The sequence below is a fragment of the Vulpes lagopus genome, chromosome 23 (assembly GCF_018345385.1).
Source record: "Vulpes lagopus strain Blue_001 chromosome 23, ASM1834538v1, whole genome shotgun sequence".
In the NCBI taxonomy this organism is placed as follows: domain Eukaryota; kingdom Metazoa; phylum Chordata; class Mammalia; order Carnivora; family Canidae; genus Vulpes; species Vulpes lagopus.
In genome coordinates, this window is record NC_054846.1 from 12691836 (window position 1) to 12709801 (window position 17966).

General features: G+C 50.6%; 1 protein-coding gene across 1 annotated transcript; it reads left to right on the forward strand.

Moving 5' to 3' along the window:
• The first annotated feature begins 9526 nt into the window (after positions 1–9526).
• Positions 9527–17765, forward strand: SFRP2 (secreted frizzled related protein 2). The gene is made up of 3 exons (XM_041737804.1): positions 9527–10025; positions 12477–12557; positions 16617–17765. Exons 1-3 carry the CDS (start codon positions 9527–9529, stop codon positions 16919–16921), a joined length of 885 nt encoding a protein of 294 aa, XP_041593738.1. The 3' UTR covers positions 16922–17765.
• Positions 17766–17966: the final 201 nt, after the last annotated feature.

The following is a 17966-nucleotide window of genomic DNA, read 5'->3' on the forward strand; positions in this document are numbered from 1 at the left end:
GTTATGGATTAGCAGTAGAAGCTTAAGCACTATACAAAGCATGGAATTAGACATGAAACATGTGTATGTGTGCATATATATGTGTGCGTGTGTGTGTGTGTGTGTGTGTGTGTGGTAGGCATTACTACTATTCCCTAATATCCAGTTCTCCATTTCCAACCAAAGGGCATGATGGCACATTCCACACCTCTGAAGTTACAGGTGGCCTTCTTACTGATTTTGGCCAACAGAATGTGAATGAAAATGACATGTATCACTTCCCAATGGAAGTATCTAACTTCTAGTAATGGATTCCTGCCTTCTCTCTGCCTGTTAAGTGATTATGGGAGCACATTTTGATATGAAAGTACTATAAAAGAAAGATAAAAGAAAGCAGCTGGAATGTTAAGCTGGGTAAACAGCTGCCCTGGAATGCCCCCCACACAACCCACAGAAAATTCTGCATTAGTATGAGGCAAACTTCTGTTGTTTGGTGATAGCTGTTACCTAGCGCATCCTGACTGATACAGTATTATAGGTTATCCATGATTTGCATCATACCGAAGCTCAGGGCTGTATGTATAATTCCTGAGTAAACTAATCAACTTAATCTGCCAGTAGCCTAACATCATTTTAAATTCATCATCTTAAAAATGATTACTAATATGTGGTTACAAGGAGAACTGGGAAAAATAATTTGCATAAATCAGTATACATTCTATCTACCTCTATAAAAGCAAGGGATGGCACACACCTTAAAGATCAATATTCAAACAGATCATCCTTGCACATACAAAATAGCTCATTATATCTTGCAAATCAAAAATCTATTTTAGCTAAATTAATTCTGGAAGTAGAATATAGATAGATAAAAATGTACAAAAGCGTTTCCAGCTATTTCATGCCAGCATGAAGATCCTACTAGAGTCTCATGGGCACAGAGCATATGAACAAAAAGAACCACTATTCGTGTGAGGGCATCAGGTCTATTCTGACACTCTCCTTCCAAAACTACCCCCACCTGAGAGTAAACACATTCCTCTCCCAGACAACATAAAACCGTGGAGCAATAACCCTCAACCATGGATTCAATCTATCCCTACCTTCCCTATCAATCACCCTCACTGTAGGCAGAAATGAGCCTTCCAAGTAGGTTCAAGAACCAGAAAATTCTGCTTCCCAGAGTACATTCTTCTCTGCACAAAGGGACACTTGAAATACATGAATGGGAAAAAATGCCTCAGAAAAATAAGAGCTAACCCTTCTCAAATTCTAACCACGCCATTTTTGAGGTTAAGAAGAAAGGAGAAAAGCTCAATTGGGTTTTTTTTTTTTCATTGCAAATCTAAAAGTCCTCTTTTCAACCAAATTGATATGGGAACTATCACATTGAGATGTACAAGAAATACAGTGTCTGAGTTGTAGCCAACCTGTCCAAACCCCGGAACATATTATGATCAAACTTCTATGTTGGGAGACATCTGGACAAGGTGCTTGCCCATACCCATCTTAATCATGAGATGCATAATTTAGCCACTACAAAAGCAGTCCCACTTATGGACTGGTAAGAAACTGGAGAGAAAACATCGGTACAGGGGAATCCACTCATGAAATTAAATATGGTTCAAATACTACATTTGAAGTCATTTATTAAGACATAGATCTCCATTTCTTAACATATGGAAAGTTGTTACAGACAGTATGTATCATCTGATTGCATTTTTATGAAGCTATGATTATTCCTTTTCTCTTAAGTTAAAAGAAAAGGACTATTTTTCACTTTTTTCTGTAGACGCAAGCAGTGAAATTAAAGAAACTTTCACTTTCCCCTTTATAATTTTGTGTTGCCTGAATATTTTACATGGATTACTTTTGTAAACAACAAAGAAACGTTCTGGGGAGGAAATCAATTTATGAGTGAAAATGAAAGTTTCATTTTAACTTGATTTAATTTTCAATCCATTCCCTTCAGTCTTCAGTCAATTGTCTGCCGTTGACTTGGGACATGCAGCTAGGAAAAATACATCATTTATCTGGTGGTTAATGAGAATTTCCCATGTATCTATTAAAGTTTAGGGTTTTTAAGACGCTGAAAATTGTTCTCTGAAAGTAAATTTATAAACTAGACAGGATTTGATCCCTTTGCTAGTTTATGCTGGTCTAATTGGAGGACAATAATAAGATTTTTACAGAAGGATTTTGTGATTATGGGCTTTCTAATAAGGCTTAGGAATATAAAAGACTATATTCTATCACAATTCAAAAAGCAATTAAGTATCTCAGGCACGACCTGCAAATGCCTAGGCCTTGTTATTCCTTTCCCGAGCAACACATATTTTGCTCTATGAGAAAAATCCCTTTATCCAAATGTAGCAGGAGAAAGACTCTACCTCCAGAAATATGTGCCGTCTTCATCTTTAGGCTAAATGCAGAGAAGTGGGAATTTTATTTTTACGTACAAATACTAAACCATAACCCCTTACATGCAAGGACCTTTTGATAACCCCCACAGTGTATGGTAGAGGCCCAATAATCTTTTGATTGGATGGATAGAATTAAACCCCAAGGAACTGGAGAGATTCCTTCTTTAAGGCATAAGTTGCTAATTACATCATCTATGGTTAAAGAGAGGAGCCGTGCAGAATATTTGTCCATCTTGTGATGACATGGTAACATTTCAGAACATTCCAGTGACTATCTGTTCAAGTCTTTCAGATATCACAGGACTATCTTAGGTAACAGTACACATTTTCAGTGGGGGTGGGGGGTGGGGGATGAAAGAAATCATCTCCCCCTCCCTAATCTTCCCCTCCACCCCCACTGCACTCAGCTCCTCTGTATGGAACCATAACAAGCTTAACAAGTAAAAGTTTTCAACCTAATAACACTAAACAAAAGGGAACTAAAGACATGTGTTCGGTATTTATTCCAGGGAAGAACTGATAATAGAAAACCTTAGATAATCTTGTTCATTTTGAAGCTCTAATTCAGACAAACTTGGATGTGGAAAAAGGTTTCTGAACTAGTAAAAATAATAGTAAGTTAAATGTACTCATAAAAGCACTCTTTTCTTCCTTATTTTCTTCCAGGGCAGAACTTGTTATGAATTTCTTTAACTAATTAAGATTTCAAGGAAACTAAAGGAAAAACAGCAAAGCCCTAAACAACATGGCCAAGTCGATCACTAGACACTCCACAGACTGGCCACCTACCAGAAACCCAACTTAACATTTGGAAATGTTGTTTCTCTGTAATATTTCACTCCCCATTGTACCACTGGAGATTTACAAACTATTAAGAAATATTAGAGTTAGTAATGAAACTTTGTTAGCATTTAGTGCCAACAAACTCAGAGGGCTTAGTCTATGTATGAGGGATACTATAGTTTGAAATTACAGGTTACACTAAATCAACCAAGAACAAATGTTCTTTCTAATTTACAGATTTATTTGTTGCTGGGAATACCTGTGGTTTACTGAAAATGAGTATGTCATAAAAGGATGAATCACTTTAATGAATCTGACAAATGTCTTCATTTGGGCAGCATAAAAATCTACCAGTATAGGGACCCAAACAAATATGAGTATGGAAAGGTGTCCCTAAAGTCAGTTCAGTAAGAATGACAAAGGGCTTTTTATTCTGGGATTTGACTCTGGAAAGATTGTACATGTGTGCAGGAACTCAGATTCCATCTGTTGCTTTAGAGCCAACAGGCTTTATTGTATTGACTTTGTGCTCTTATCTGATGGCAATAAATTCCCACCAGAGTGAAACACCAGCTTAGCCAGTGACCCCTGCTGTTCAAATCAGACAATGGAGCAGGTCTTTCTTCCCAGAGAAACTGTGGCTTCTGGACCGCCCTCTATGAATGGCCTTGGGATTTTGCTATTTCCATTCAGCATTTCCTAATGTGAGCAATTAGGAGATGCTTCATTTCAAGAGTCTCATCAGCAGTTGCAACACATCAGTGAGCAATAAACTGCTGGGACCCCAGAAAGAGGCAGGAAAACTGGAAAGAAAGGCACAGGGAGGAGGAAAGGAAAAGTAGCCAGCAGAGCTCCTTGCATATATGAGGTGCTCAATAAATCTGTCTTTAATTAAGAGTGCTAAGTGAAGGAAGTGTCCACGGCCGACACGAATTTCAAAGTTTCGAACCCCAAAGACCAAGGAATTATCATTGGTCCAACAAATCTGAGACCCTATGCTGTGAACAAAAGGCTGCCGGGAAGGGACATGTACAGTCAACAAATGGAATTTCCTTCCCAGAGGCCTGTGTCACTGAGCTGCCCCCAGGTGTTTGGTTGAGTTTTGGTTTTGGTTTTGGTTTTTAAAGGAGAAGCAGTCCAGGGATGCAAGTAGGACCTCAGTCCTTCTCCCTGAATGTCTAGGGCCATTTTGGTTTTGGTTTTTAAGGGAGAAGCAGTCCAGGGATGCAAGTAGGACCTCAGTCCTTCTCCCTGAATGTCTAGGGCCATTTTGGTTTTGGTTTTTAAGGGAGAAGCAGTCCAGGGATGCAAGTAGGACCTCAGTCCTTCTCCCCGAATGTCTAGGGCCATTTTTCCCATTGAGGTCACCATGAAAGAAACAGAACTGACTCTCCCCAAAGCACCACCAACAGAGGGTCCCCATGACGTGCCTGAGGAAACTGCACTATGCAGCATCTTCCTCTGTGCGTCCCAAGCCAGCGTCTGACTAGAACACTCCTGAGGCTGGGGAAGAGCAAGAAAATGGTCTGCTGCAGTAGCAGATTCTCGCTGGGAGTGAGACGGGGTTTCGTTTGCTTGGTTGGTTTTTGTCTTGCTTTTGTCGTCTTGGAGCCCCTGGTTGCAGTCCTGCTGAGCTCCGACAGTATCCATCCCGGCCTTCGGCCTTTCTCAAAGGGCTGGTGCGCGGGCCCGGTTCTGGACCTCTGGACCTCTGGCCTCTGGACCTCGTGGTCCCCGCCGCCCCGCCGCCCCGCCGCCGCCCTCGGCCAGCCCGCCCGTCCTGGCGGAAGGAGGGCACCGGGGCCCAACCTCCCTGGACACTTCGTTGGCTGTTCCAGCTCCAGATTGGGGCGCGCCGGCCCCTCGACCCCGGACAGCAGCAGAGGCGCAGGAACTCGGGGTAGCAGTCGGGGAACCGTGCGTGCCCCGCCCCGACTCTTGTTTCCCTGAACCCCGAGGCCAGGGCTCTGCTGCCCCAGGCCGGGGCCAGGTACCGCGGAACGGCGGGGGGCGGGGGGCGGGGGCGGCACCTGCCGCGGGGGGCGCCCCGCTCTCGGGCGCGGGCGGAGGGAAGGCCGCGGGGCAAGAACGAGCCGATCTCCCCGCCCCCGCGCCCCCAAAAGCGGCCTCGCGGCCAGCTTCTGAGCACGCAGGAGCCCTCAGAACCTCGGGGGCGTGCAGGGAGCCGAACCGCCCCCCCCAGGGCCCTCTGTCTGGGGAGACGGCGCCCCCAGATGGCTGCGCCGAATCCCGCCGAAGGATGCTGCGGCCCGCGCGGCCCCGGGTCCCGCCCGAAGCGGGAGGGTCCGGGTCCGCAGCCCGGGCGGGCGGTGACGTCACCCAGCGGCCTGCGGGCGCCCCGGCCCCTGGAGACCCCCGCCAGGTCTGGCCGCGACCTCCGGGGCCGCCCGGGCCGCGCCTGCGCTTGGTGCGCGCGCGTCGTAGCAGCGGCTGGCCCGGCGGTGGGACCTGCTGCCAGCGCCTCAAGCCCTCGTGCCTCAGTGTCCCCCCGGGGCGCCTTACTTGCAAAGCGACGACCCCCACCCCCACCTGGGGGGCGGCCCTGAGGATTTCGGGGGACGCGGTGCCCTGCAGCCAGCGTGCTGGTGCGGCGGGGCGCCCTTCGCGAAGCTTCCCCGCCTGCTGGCGCAGGGACCTGCGTGGTCCCGCCCGGGGCTTGCGGGCCGCCGGGGCGTAAGGCCTCGCAGGAGGCCGCGTCCCAGTGGGAGCGTCCACACCAGGCTCTCGGAGCGAAAGGCCGGCGGGCAGTGGGCCGTGCCGCGGGGGCCCAGAAGCTCGTTCGCGGGTGGAGCGACCCTGCCCCTCCGGAGCCGGAGAGCCCGGAACCCGCGCACCGTGCACGGGGTCCTGCTCCCGGTACCCGCGCTCCCACCCCCCAGCAGCGCCGGTGTCGGCGAGCGGCGCGGGGGGCGCCAGGTGCCCGGCCCCGGCCCCAGCCCCAGCCCCAGCCCCGCGCTCCGGGGCCCGCCGGCCGCAGCTTAGAGACCCCGGCCACACCCCGGACCTCTGAGCGCGGCCGTGAGGGCCCCGATGGCGGCTGGCACCGCATCCTCTGGCCAGGCTGGCGACCGGGTGGTGCCCGGGACTCCCCGGGGCCTGCGCTGCCCCGGCGCTACTCGGGCGGGGGAGCCGAGCCGCACCCAGAACCTGCAGGGTCGAGGCTCTGCGCGGAGCCTGCAGCACCGGGCGGGACGTCGCTCACTGCGGGGACACGGAGTGCGGGGAAGAGGCCGACCCCATCCCGGCCGCCCGGCAGCCCGCAGGCGAGCGAGCACGCACCCCGCTGCCCCGGGTTTCAGGGATTAGTTTCCGTCCCTAAAACGGGCAAGTAGCCAATGGACTGCGGGGTGGGGGTGGGGGGGCAGGAGCGGGGCAGGCGCCGGCTCTCGGTTTGTGAAAGCAAAAGCTTTGGTCACTTGCGCTAGGTGGCGGGGCTCCAGGGGGCCCGGAGGCCCGGAGGCCCGGAGGCCGCGGCCGCCCCGCAGCGCACGGAGCCCGCCGAGCGAGGGCGCCGCGCCGCCGGCTGCACCACGTGCGCGCACGTCTCCGCGGGGCACAGCGACCCCGGCTGGGGAGGCGGGGACTGTCCCCCGGCACGGGCGGCCGCGCGGTTCCCACGCAGGCGGAGGTCCTTGCCGGCGTCCTGGCCTCTGCGGGAGGTTGTTTTCCGGTTCCCGCTCAACCATCCGGTCCCGCGGGCGCGCCTGTCACGCACGCACACGCTTGACCGGGCGCGGGGGGGAAACCCAACGGCTGCAGGTGAAGGGAGTGAGTGGGGGACAGCGAGGCGCAGCCTGCGCGCGATGAGGTCGAGGTCGGGGGGCGCAGGTGCGACGGGGGCTCGGCGGGCCGCGGAACCCCGCAGGCCAGGCCGGACCCGGCGCGGCGGCGGCGGAGGCTCCAGCGCGGCTCCCGGCGCCCCCTGGCGGCGAGTGGCCGCGCGCGCGCTGCGGAAACAATGCCTGGGGCCCGGCGGCCGCGAGGGCGCCCGCGTCCTGGCTGCGGGGGGTGTGCGGCCGTCCCCGCCTTCCCCGAGCCGCACCCGCATCGGGCTCCCCGGTCCCGAGCTTGGGAGTCTGAAGGCTCGAGACGACCCCGAGGGAGGGCGTTGGGGTTGGGGGCGGTGGAGGCGGGATGGCCCCGTCCCGCCCCAGGCCCGCGTCCTAGCATCTCCCAGAGCTCGGGTTCTGCTTAATTGCTGGATTCGGTGTGCCTCTGTTTCCTGGGGGGTTTACTTCCAGAATAGTTTGTGTTGGGGAGCGGAGGTTTTAGGCCTGTTGGTGCTTTAGCTAGAAACGAAAAGGCCTGGGGCTAGTCCTGCGGAAGAACGGCCTTTTGGCTGCCGCCCCAGGCGCTGCCCCCAGAAGATCACGGGGTCGCAGAAGAGCTAGAAGCTGGATCTAGATGCAGGGACACAGGTTCTTGGAGGCCAGAAGATGCTCTCCCTCCAGACGGTGATTCCCCTGATGTGTGTACGGCCGGGAGGGGACGGAAATAACACCGAGTGGGCTTTCCCCATCCACACATGTAGCCCCTCCCCAAAGCACTCGGACCCCGATGCAGGCGGGACGACTTGAACCTGGGAGGCCGCCGGGGCCACTGCACCTTTCCGGAAGGAGGGAGACCGGGACGCTGCGGACGGAGCCCGTGGCGAGCCCCGAGCGGAGCGGCCGGGGAGTGATACCAATGCGCTGCCTCACGTGTGCAAGAGCCCTGGCCGGGTGGCTCCCCGGGGATCATTTGCTTGGACCTGCACGGCCACCAAGCTAGGGAGGCTGAGGGGGCGGAGACGACCTGCCCCTAGGGCAGACTTGGGCGATTAGCGAGAAGGAGGCCCCTACACACACACACACACACACACGCACACAGCGTCCCTCTCCTGGCACCCAAGTCCCGGTTTCCAGCTGTAAACTTACTGTTTGCAGTCCTCAAGGGCAGTGGGAGAGCCCCGGCCCCACGAGAGCGAGGCGCGGCCTGCCTCCTGCTGCACACTAGGGGCCCGCTGGCCTGTGCAGGATGCACCAACCACCGCCGCCAAGGCCCCGGCCGGCGCTCGGGGACCTCTAGGCAGGGCTCCTTGCAATGCCCCTGCCCCCTTCCAGGCTGCCCACCTGGCACATTCTCTGCCAAGTCCTACGGGCCCGGCGCGATTCTTTCCAAACTCCGGCTCCCCTGAGCGCCGCGCCGCGAGGGCCTGTGTGTTAGGGCCCGCGCTGCCCTCGAGCATTGAGTCATCACTTTCATTTAAGGGGGCGGGGGGTGTGGGGGGGGGAGGCAGGTCTCTTTTCCAAACCCGGGAAATGGTGGGCAGTCGTGTGTGCGTCTGATGAGACTCTGCAAAGGCATTAACACGACGGCAAAATCTAGACTTACTTCCAACAGCGCAACAACCCCAACGTTTGGGGGGAAATTCCCCTTTCCGCGTAAAAGTCTTGCTCGCACGACTTTATTTGTAATCTGATTTTTTTTTTTTAAAGGGCACACATCACACCGATGGAAATGGGCCCGTCTGGGGGACCCGCGGCTGCAGATCGGAGAGGAAACCAGGCTCGCCGGCGCGGCCTCCCGCGGACAGGTCCTGGGCGCGCGGGACCGAGGCACAAAGAACTGCGGCAGATGCAGTTCGGCCGCGCAGCTGCGGGGTCGAGGCCGAAGCTCCGGGCCGGGGTCCAACAGCCCCAGACCTGGGCCTCGCGGGGGGCGGAGCGCGCTGCCGCCGGGGCCGGGTGGCCAGGCGCCCGCCGCGGCCGCCGCGTCCCCCCGGCTCCGCAGGCCCCCGGGGCCGGGGGGCGGGGGCCGGGGGGCGGGGGCGGGGGGCGGGGAGGGGGCGCCGCGGCCAGGCCGGCCCGGTTGCTTGTTGTTGAAAGCAACCGCGTTGCACACCGTCTGCAGCATCTGAAGGGGGTGGAGGCGGAATTTCCTCCGGGGAGCGCGTGAGGGGCATTCGCAACGGAAAACCAGACCAAAAGAGTAGTGACCAAGCCTCCTCGGATTACTCTCCGCTGGCTCCTCCCTTTCTCCCCCCACCCCCAGATTTGCATAAAAAAGGCCAAGGAGCCTCTGGCGGGGCCCCAGCAGCGGCTCACTCTGCTCCCCCGGGTCGGAGCCCCCCGGAGCCGAGCTCGGGCGAGCGGCGCCAAGCCCAGCGCACGGCGTCTCCCGCGGGCCCTCGGCGCTGCCGGTGCCTCTGCGCTGCGGCCGCCGCCTCTCCAGGCCCCCGAGCCGCCGACAGGGCGAGCGGGCGGGGACCGACCCGGCGCGGCTGCCTCCGCTTGCTGCCCAGGCTCCGCTCTCCGCGCCGCGGGGGTCGCGCGCCCACGATGCCGCGGGGCCCCGGCTCGCTCCTGCTGCTCGTCCTGGCGTCGCACTGCTGCTTGGGCTCGGCGCGCGGGCTCTTCTTCGGCCAGCCCGACTTCTCCTACAAGCGCAGCAACTGCAAGCCCATCCCGGCCAACCTGCAGCTGTGCCACGGCATCGAGTACCAGAACATGCGGCTGCCCAACCTGCTGGGCCACGAGACCATGAAGGAGGTGCTGGAGCAGGCGGGCGCCTGGATCCCGCTGGTCATGAAGCAGTGCCACCCGGACACCAAGAAGTTCCTGTGCTCGCTCTTCGCCCCCGTGTGCCTCGACGACCTGGACGAGACCATCCAGCCGTGCCACTCTCTCTGCGTGCAGGTGAAGGACCGCTGCGCCCCGGTCATGTCGGCCTTCGGCTTCCCCTGGCCGGACATGCTCGAGTGCGACCGATTCCCCCAGGACAACGACCTCTGCATACCCCTCGCCAGCAGCGACCATCTCCTGCCGGCCACCGAGGAAGGTAAGCCTGTGCTCGTCTCCGCCCCCACCCCGCCCCACCCCGGCCCCCACCCCGCTCTGCTGAGGCTTTTTGTGCAGAAGCTCGCGGCGCACGCCCCACGCCCCGCCGTGTCCCCGCCTCGGGTGCCAGTCCCAGGCGGGGCAGACGCTCCTCTTGCCCCCCCCCGTGGCATCGGGACGACTTTGAGACCCCACACATGCACACGCACACCCCCTCCGAGCCTCTCCTTCCCTTCCGAGTTATACCAGTTGCTCTTTCTTAGAGAAGTTTAAAAGAAAAAGAAAAAAAGAAAAAGACAACAACTGAAAGGCGTTTCTCTTTTCTCTTCGAGATATGCAATTTTTTAAAGAGGTTAGTCCTGGGAGCTCACGTCTGAGAGCGCTGGCCGCCCCGGGGTGGAGGCGCTGGGAGTGAGCACCCTGGCCAGAGCTTTGTCGCTCGGCCCAGGCGACAGTTGTCACCGCCGGGCAGGGTCCTAGGCACGGCAACGTTCCCGCACAGGCCGGGTACCCAGAGCGCACAGATAGTCTTTTACGGTGTTTTCTGTTCTTTGCCCACTTAGGTTTTGGAAATAAAAGCCGGGCTGGCTCGCAGCACGTTGAAAATGGAGCACTGGTTGTGCTGTTCGGGTATCTAAGGAAGAGGGCAGAAAGCGAACCTCCAGGAATCATTTTTCTATCACTAATCAGCTTATATCTTAGGAGTGGTTTTAATTAACTGGAGAAAATCGTGCAAAAGAGAGTTTCCCAGGTTTTCAGAAAACAGAGGGGGAGTTCCTGTGCAAAAAAAAAAAAAAAAAAAAAGCCATCAAAGCAATGAAAACCTCATGGTTCTTGATACTCTTCCTGGAAGAAAAACGTACACAATGTGTCTGAGCCGATTCAGGTCCCCAGGAGATGGAAAGGGAGCTTCCTAATCCCCTGCAGGGCTCCAGCAGCCTCTCTTTCAATCTCTAATTGTTTTCCTATAGCCATCATTGGTTAAAGAAAATGCACAGTTGTTTAGCAATCTTTCCTGGCAGGCACCTCGGGCTTGCAATCATCTTATTGGTTAGATTTCTAATTTATTGCAAATGTTTGGCATATTTCAAACATTTGTCCAACATATACCACAGACCAACCAATACAGGTTAGTAACATTTTATATACATTCCTAGAGCTCCTAATTGGAAATGTTTCATTTTGTTTGAGTGAGGGGAATTAAGGACAGTTTTATATGTGTTACTTTTGTTTTTATTTCTTTCCACCATCCGCACCAACGTTATAAAAACTACATTTCTCCAAATCGCCATTTTCCCCCTTCAAAATAAAAAGTTTATGGTCTTCAAAATATGCTCTGCGATTTTTCTAATTTGGTACATGTCTCTTACATCATGAGTCACCAAGGTTTTCTTCTGTGACAATTCAATTTCATATTAATGAAAAGAAAGTTTTACCTAAATTTTAGACCTAGCATTAGCACATTTATAAATGCAAGAAAGGGAATAGTATGTTTGCTTTTTTTCCCCCCAAATCAGACTCTTTTAGAAGAGCCTTTAGTAGTCTCTCTGATCCTTGCGCCTACATTTGGTCAGACCCCCATAGACAGTTTGCTTCAATTATGATTCACTTCAGAAAAAGCTTTGGGTTTTTTTTTTGTTTTATTTTTGTTTGGCTGATTGTTTTTTGGTTTGAGGTTGTTGGGGGGTGGGGGATTGTTTGTTTTGGGGAGTCTGAAATTAACAAAGAGGAGCAAGAAGAACCTGCAAGGGAGAGGAAGATAACAGTGACATAAAAGCAGCTTACCCCTGCCACAAACTTGACAGAAAGGACACGGGGGCGGGAGGGGGGGGGGTGCAGAACCAGTGAGAGCAGGCTGCTGTGGTTGTTGAGGGGTCTTTCCAAAGAGGGAGAGCCCATCCGTAACCCCTACAGCACTGACCACCTCTCCCTGTCCAGACTTGAAAATCTCTTGAAGTGACCTCCCCAAGACACGAGTCTCCTGAAGAGTCCAGCAGAGACTGAGCTGCACTGGTGTCCTGCAGCTGAAAAAGACAATCTCTTGGCCATATTTTGTGGTAACCAATTTTCCAAAACCCCTCGAGGTTTCTCTGATGCTTTCTCTTCAGAGAGGCTTTGGAAACAACTTTTTTTCAGAGACAGAATTTGTCTCAGGGGTGGTGAGGAAGAGCTAAAAAGCCAAAACCCTCTGTATACTCTGCCCCTAACCCCCTTGTGGGGTGCGGGTGGGGTGTTGATTCATCATTTATTAAACACAACGATAGGTATTCTTGTTTTGCCCATCAAAAAACAGAAGTCATGGAAGACTTTCTTGGGAATGAGTGATCCTTTTCAAAGGAGGCAGAAGCTGGGGTCTTACTGTACAATTGCTACTCTTGTCTGGATAAGCCCCTTTGAATTGTTTACAAACGCCACCTGCTGTTGCACATTTACTAATTTTTCACGTTTCTAGCTCCAAAGGTATGCGAAGCCTGCAAAAATAAAAATGAGGATGACAACGACATAATGGAAACTCTTTGTAAAAATGATTTTGGTAAGTAATACGCCACCAACAGCAAAAGATTTCGCATTCAAAAGTTTTATTTACCAGTAAAACTTAAAAGTACAAATCGTTAAGATGTCACTGGATAAAACTTGCATAATATACCATCATAGCTCATCTTTCCCAAAGTCTTCCAATTTGCTCTATCCCAGTGGTCTCCCTATGCTAACTATCTTGCTCTAAGCTGTATCTTTTTAGGTGAAATTCATTGTTCTGTTAAGCAATAATCAAATAATGAGAATTACTCAAATTAGGAATTTTCAATGGCCCATTTTTCATTTCACTTTGACTTTTGTTTGCCAGTAAGCATAATCTTGGGTTGTGTTCTCTTTCAGTCCCTTGATATGTGTATCAGGAATAGAAGCATGTAGATATTAGCCCCAGCAAAAACATTTTGAAGGCATTAGTAAGCAAAAAATAAAAGTTTACTCCAGCCTCAAATATGTTTACCTTGTTCATAGCCCATAACACTTTGCTCCTTTACATCCCATTATTAGTGACTATGTGACTAGTGACTACATCCAAGGTATTGGTTAACAATCTGGGGGGGGGGGGGGGGAGGCATTCTTTAAATTTAAAATTTAAATAAGGTCTAGGAATTTACTTTGGCAAAATACATGAGAGGTGCCATAATGATACCGGGCTTGGGGACTATAATGGGTGTGATTTGTTACCCAGGTTCACAGTGTGTAGGTCACTAACCTTAAGAGAGAATATTAGAGGAAAGAGGGATGGAGACTATCCACACAGAGCTTCATCAGCACCTCTCCACCACACTGAGAGCTCTGTGGTGAGGGCAGGAGCCCAGCTAGACCCAGAATCTGCTAACTTTGGAGTCAGGAGTGGCCATGAACTTCACGCAGACGTTCACGGGGGCATTCTTGTCTTTGTCCCATTCCAAGAGGAGGCACATTTTGATGTTTTTGAGAGGCTGGTATCCCTTAAAAGTATTCAGCCAGACGGTTGAACTTCCTGGTAAGCAGATACAGTTCCCGTTCTATCTAACAATAACAGAGCCTAGCAGATTTATATTAAAATTGTTGTATACTCAACGGAGTCCTTGAAACTGAGAGACATCACTTCAGCACTCTCTGCTGGGGCTGCCTTCCCACGGGCTCCTTAGAACTTCTCATCCCAGCAATCTCAGACCTGATCAGGTCCCTGAAGCTTTGGAAACTACACTATCACTATTCCTTACAACCCCGGGTCTCTTCCAGAAGTGTCCTGGGTTTAACTTTAGCTGATCCTAGAACAGCCGTAGCTTTAGGAAAAACTTCACACTGCTAAGGAAGGGAAAAAGAAAAGAGGCGATCCTAAATTCTAACCAATCTGTCCCCTCAGGAGGAACCACAAATGGGATGATAGGGTTTCCTATGTCTCTATTTAAATATATACAACTGTGAGTAGTGAAGGCCAGGCAGGCTGGTAGCAGCCATCTCAGATCTCCAGCGCCTTACCAAAACACACTTCTGAGCTTCCATGCTACACGATTTAATTAAGGGAAAAATAGAAAAATAGAATTTCAATAGAATTTACATTAAAATGTATATAAAATATCATTTTCTTCTAGTAGCTTATGTCCTTTGCACTAGATATAATAGCACAGCTGTCTCTCCTAACTTTCCACGAAGAAGTTAGTTATATGATGGGGCTCTAAAATGATTGAAACTAGGGCACGTGTACACATACACATCCTAATACTTGTTTTATGGCTTCCCTTACGAAAGATCCACTTCCTAAGGATGTTCTATCAAGACCTAGCCCCCCAAAAAAGTGTGTATGTGTGTGAGAGTGTGTGTCCTAGTGTTCTCTTCTTAGAGGAGAAAGCCTTTGAGAACATGGGTATTTAACTATTATTAGAACATTTAAGCTATCACAAACACAGACTACCTCACAGCTGTGTTTGCTATTTCCTCACATTAAGCTTGTCCCAAAAGGGATAATGAACCTGAATGGTAGCTTTGAAGTGCATCATATACTCCTGGTTTATAAGCAGTACTCTGTATTGCCTCTATACTTTGGAAAGTAATGGAAAAGTAGAAGGACCAAGGGTAGAAATCTAATTTATTTAACTTAAACCTCCACAAAAGCTCACACTCTTTCCCCACTGCAGTCCTGAAGTATAGAGAAAAATGTAGAAGGCCTCCTTATTTCAATGGTAAAAGTACTGGTGCAGAAAGAATAGCCCAGAGCTGCCTGCCTCTGCATACAATCTATTGTTGGATCAGTTAGTACCATCACCTCTGTTTCTCATCACTTTCTGCATCCCCATTCACATCTTCCAGGGCAGGAAAAGTTATTTTAGGGCTTTGATTCTCTATATTTGGTCCCAGCTGAAAATCCAGAGAGGAAATGCCTGTTGTCTTCCCATGGTGAGCTTTTGCATAGTTGATTATTTTATAACTAGAAAAAACTAAGTAATAAATCTTCCTCCTGGTTAAAAGTAAGTGTTCTGATGTTTTGAGCTCAAGAATGTTTAATTTGACCAGGTGCTCTATCACACATGTTCTATCTGTGCTATAGACAAGGCTCCCAGGTAACATATAATTAACTCTACCACCTTGTGACTTTCCCACCCACCCCTTATGCAGAGGCATCAGGAACGTGTGACATCTCCATGGGACTTATTCCATGACTTCAGTCTCATAAACTCAGTACTATGGTTTAGATGCACATCTGACAAAATAATGGTTGGCCAAATCACAGCACCCTTGAAAAGCCATGATTATTCAAATTCCCTTTCTGGGAGAGGGAGAGGAGAGAGAGAGAGAGAGAGAGATCCCCAAAGCAGTTACACAGAGAGAGAGAGAGAAAAAAAAAAAAAAACCCTCTTCCTCTATTACTAATTTAAATAATACATTAAACTCCATCAAAGTCAGGAAGTGCCATTTGCACATCATCTGTATGGAACACTTGTCAATGTCATGAAGTCTTAGGCTACGTTACAGTTCGGCATGTTAATGTTCTGAACAGGACCAGAAGTTTAAGAGAGCAGAGCAGTGTTAAGAGGAGGAGGTTTGGGGACCAGGGTTCCACAACTAGACTTAGCCAGGACGCAACCCAACTGGGTGACCTCATGTAAGTCACTAACTTCTCTGGATTTCAAATTGTCTTTGTATCAGCAAGAGATTTTAACTGGATGATCCTTTCCAACCTTAAAACTCTACCCTTTCCCTGCCTTCAAGGAGTCTCGAAATTTAATTCCAGCATGTATGCTTGGAGGGTATTCTTTCCCAAAGCAGAGTGCTCATGACTGTAAAATGTGTCTTTTATATAAAGTGAACCACTTACTTGTGGTCTTAGCATTCTAGTGAGTCTACATATCCATTTTGGAAACGGTACATATATGATCTGTAAACGCCTTGGCTTTGGACAGGCAAATGATAGCAGATGAGGATGAGATCTTCAGAAAAACACTTTTACAGCTAAACATGTTGTGCTCTTAGAGTCTTGGATATTTTTTTCTCCTAGTTGCTTTACCAAATCAAATGCAGCTGCTGTAAGATCAATTCTCCTTCCCCGTAGTCTGTTCTTTAGAAAACAATGATTGTGTGATATAATTTCCTTACAGGTTTGTCCAAAAACCTCTCCAACGTAATAAATTGAGTTTAAAGTTTATGGCCACAGATGGATCACGTTTCACCTAAGAGTCAGGCATTTCTTTTCATGCTGAAGTTTGCAATAGGGGAAGTCATTTGTTGAGGAGAGCACAAACCACATGCAACCTACGTACAAACACAAGAACACAAGGGCGAGGAAGAAAAGTTAATTGAGTCCCACCAAGAGATTTTTGAAAGGGTGGCTGATTTGAAATAAAGCGCCTGGCTAGCCCTTTGAGGCTTTAGAAATGAAGCCACCTGCTGCCTCCGGCTCCCCACCCCCCACCTGCAGCCCCTGATAGTCTCATTAGCTGCAGGAAGCTCTTCTTCCCTCCCCCAGGCCAAGTCACACAAATATGCAGCGGAAGGGGGTGAGCAAAGCTCCCACTCTGTGTAGTGCGCATCCCCTTATTACAACCGGTGTGATTCTCAACCCTCTTGTCTTCCGTAGCACTGAAAATAAAAGTGAAGGAGATAACCTACATCAACAGAGATACCAAAATCATCCTGGAGACCAAGAGCAAGACCATTTACAAGCTGAACGGTGTGTCTGAAAGGGACCTGAAGAAATCCGTGCTGTGGCTGAAAGACAGCCTGCAGTGCACCTGCGAGGAGATGAATGACATCAACGCGCCTTATCTGGTCATGGGACAGAAACTAGGTGGGGAGCTGGTGATCACCTCAGTGAAGCGGTGGCAAAAGGGGCAGAGAGAGTTCAAGCGCATCTCCCGCAGCATCCGCAAGTTGCAGTGCTAGTTTGCCCCCCCCCCCAGGCCACCTCCAGGGCCAGGCTGACCACTTCCGCTCTGGGTCCCCAGCTCTCATCCCCCAAGCACAGGCCCTTGCAGCTCTGGCCCCAGCCTGGAGCAGCTTCCCTTGCCTTTTGCACGTTTGCACCCTGGCATCTCCTGAGTTATAAGGCCTTAGGAGGCCTCAGGAGTGGATAGCTGTTTTCACATACAGGAAGAACCCACCCAGATCTTGTAGAAATGTTCAAACTAATAAAATCATGAATATTTTTACGAAGTTTTTAAATAGCTCACTTTAGTTTTGAATAGGTACAGCTGTGACTTGGGTCTGACTTTCCTTCTTTCTGTTTGGTTTGGGCCAACTGATTTTCACTCTCTGCTAAGGTTGCCATAACGTGCAAATGGCTTCATTTCTCGATGTGGCCCAAACTGTGGTGGGTCACAATCCTCGTTGAGATAAAGCTGGCTGTTATCTCGACGTCTCTCAGCTCCAGCCTGAGACTCAGAGCCTAAGTCTTACAATAATTCACCTGTCATTTTACACCCCCGTTGGGAACTTACAACAGTAGCAGCATGTACTGCATCTCCGGGTAGAGTACTTCCATTTATCAAAAGCACATTAACCACCATAGCATGAGTTCTTCGAATAAAGGGCAAAACAGATTTTATAATTGACCTGAGTACTTTAAGCTTTGTTTAAAACATTTTTTACTTAATTTTGCAAATTTAAACCATTGTAGCTTACCTGTAATATACATAGTAGTTGACCTTAAAAAGTTGTAAAAATATTGCTTTAACCAACACTGTAAATATTTCAGATAAACATTATATTCTTGTATATAAACTTTACATCCTGTTTTACCTACTGCCCGTCTTCTGTCTTTTCTTCTTAGTGGAAGGAAATGGGAAAGCGACTTACAAGAGTAACCAGAGTGGCTGCCTCCCCTCTCCTGAGGCCCAGCCTTCCCGCAGTTTGAAGGGTCTGTTTCTTAAGTGACTCAGGAAAATGTGTGGCCTCCCCCCACCCCGGCCCCACAACACACAACACCTGG

Bases quoted from the DNA above. Each gene is read 5' to 3' on its own strand.
- SFRP2 (XM_041737804.1), top strand. From the start codon at position 9,527: ATGCCGCGGGGCCCCGGCTCGCTCCTGCTGCTCGTCCTGGCGTCGCAC. The intron at 10,026-12,476 runs GTAAGCCTGTGC...TCACGTTTCTAG, and splicing joins CCTGCCGGCCACCGAGGAAG to CTCCAAAGGTATGCGAAGCC. The intron at 12,558-16,616 runs GTAAGTAATACG...TGTCTTCCGTAG, and splicing joins TCTTTGTAAAAATGATTTTG to CACTGAAAATAAAAGTGAAG.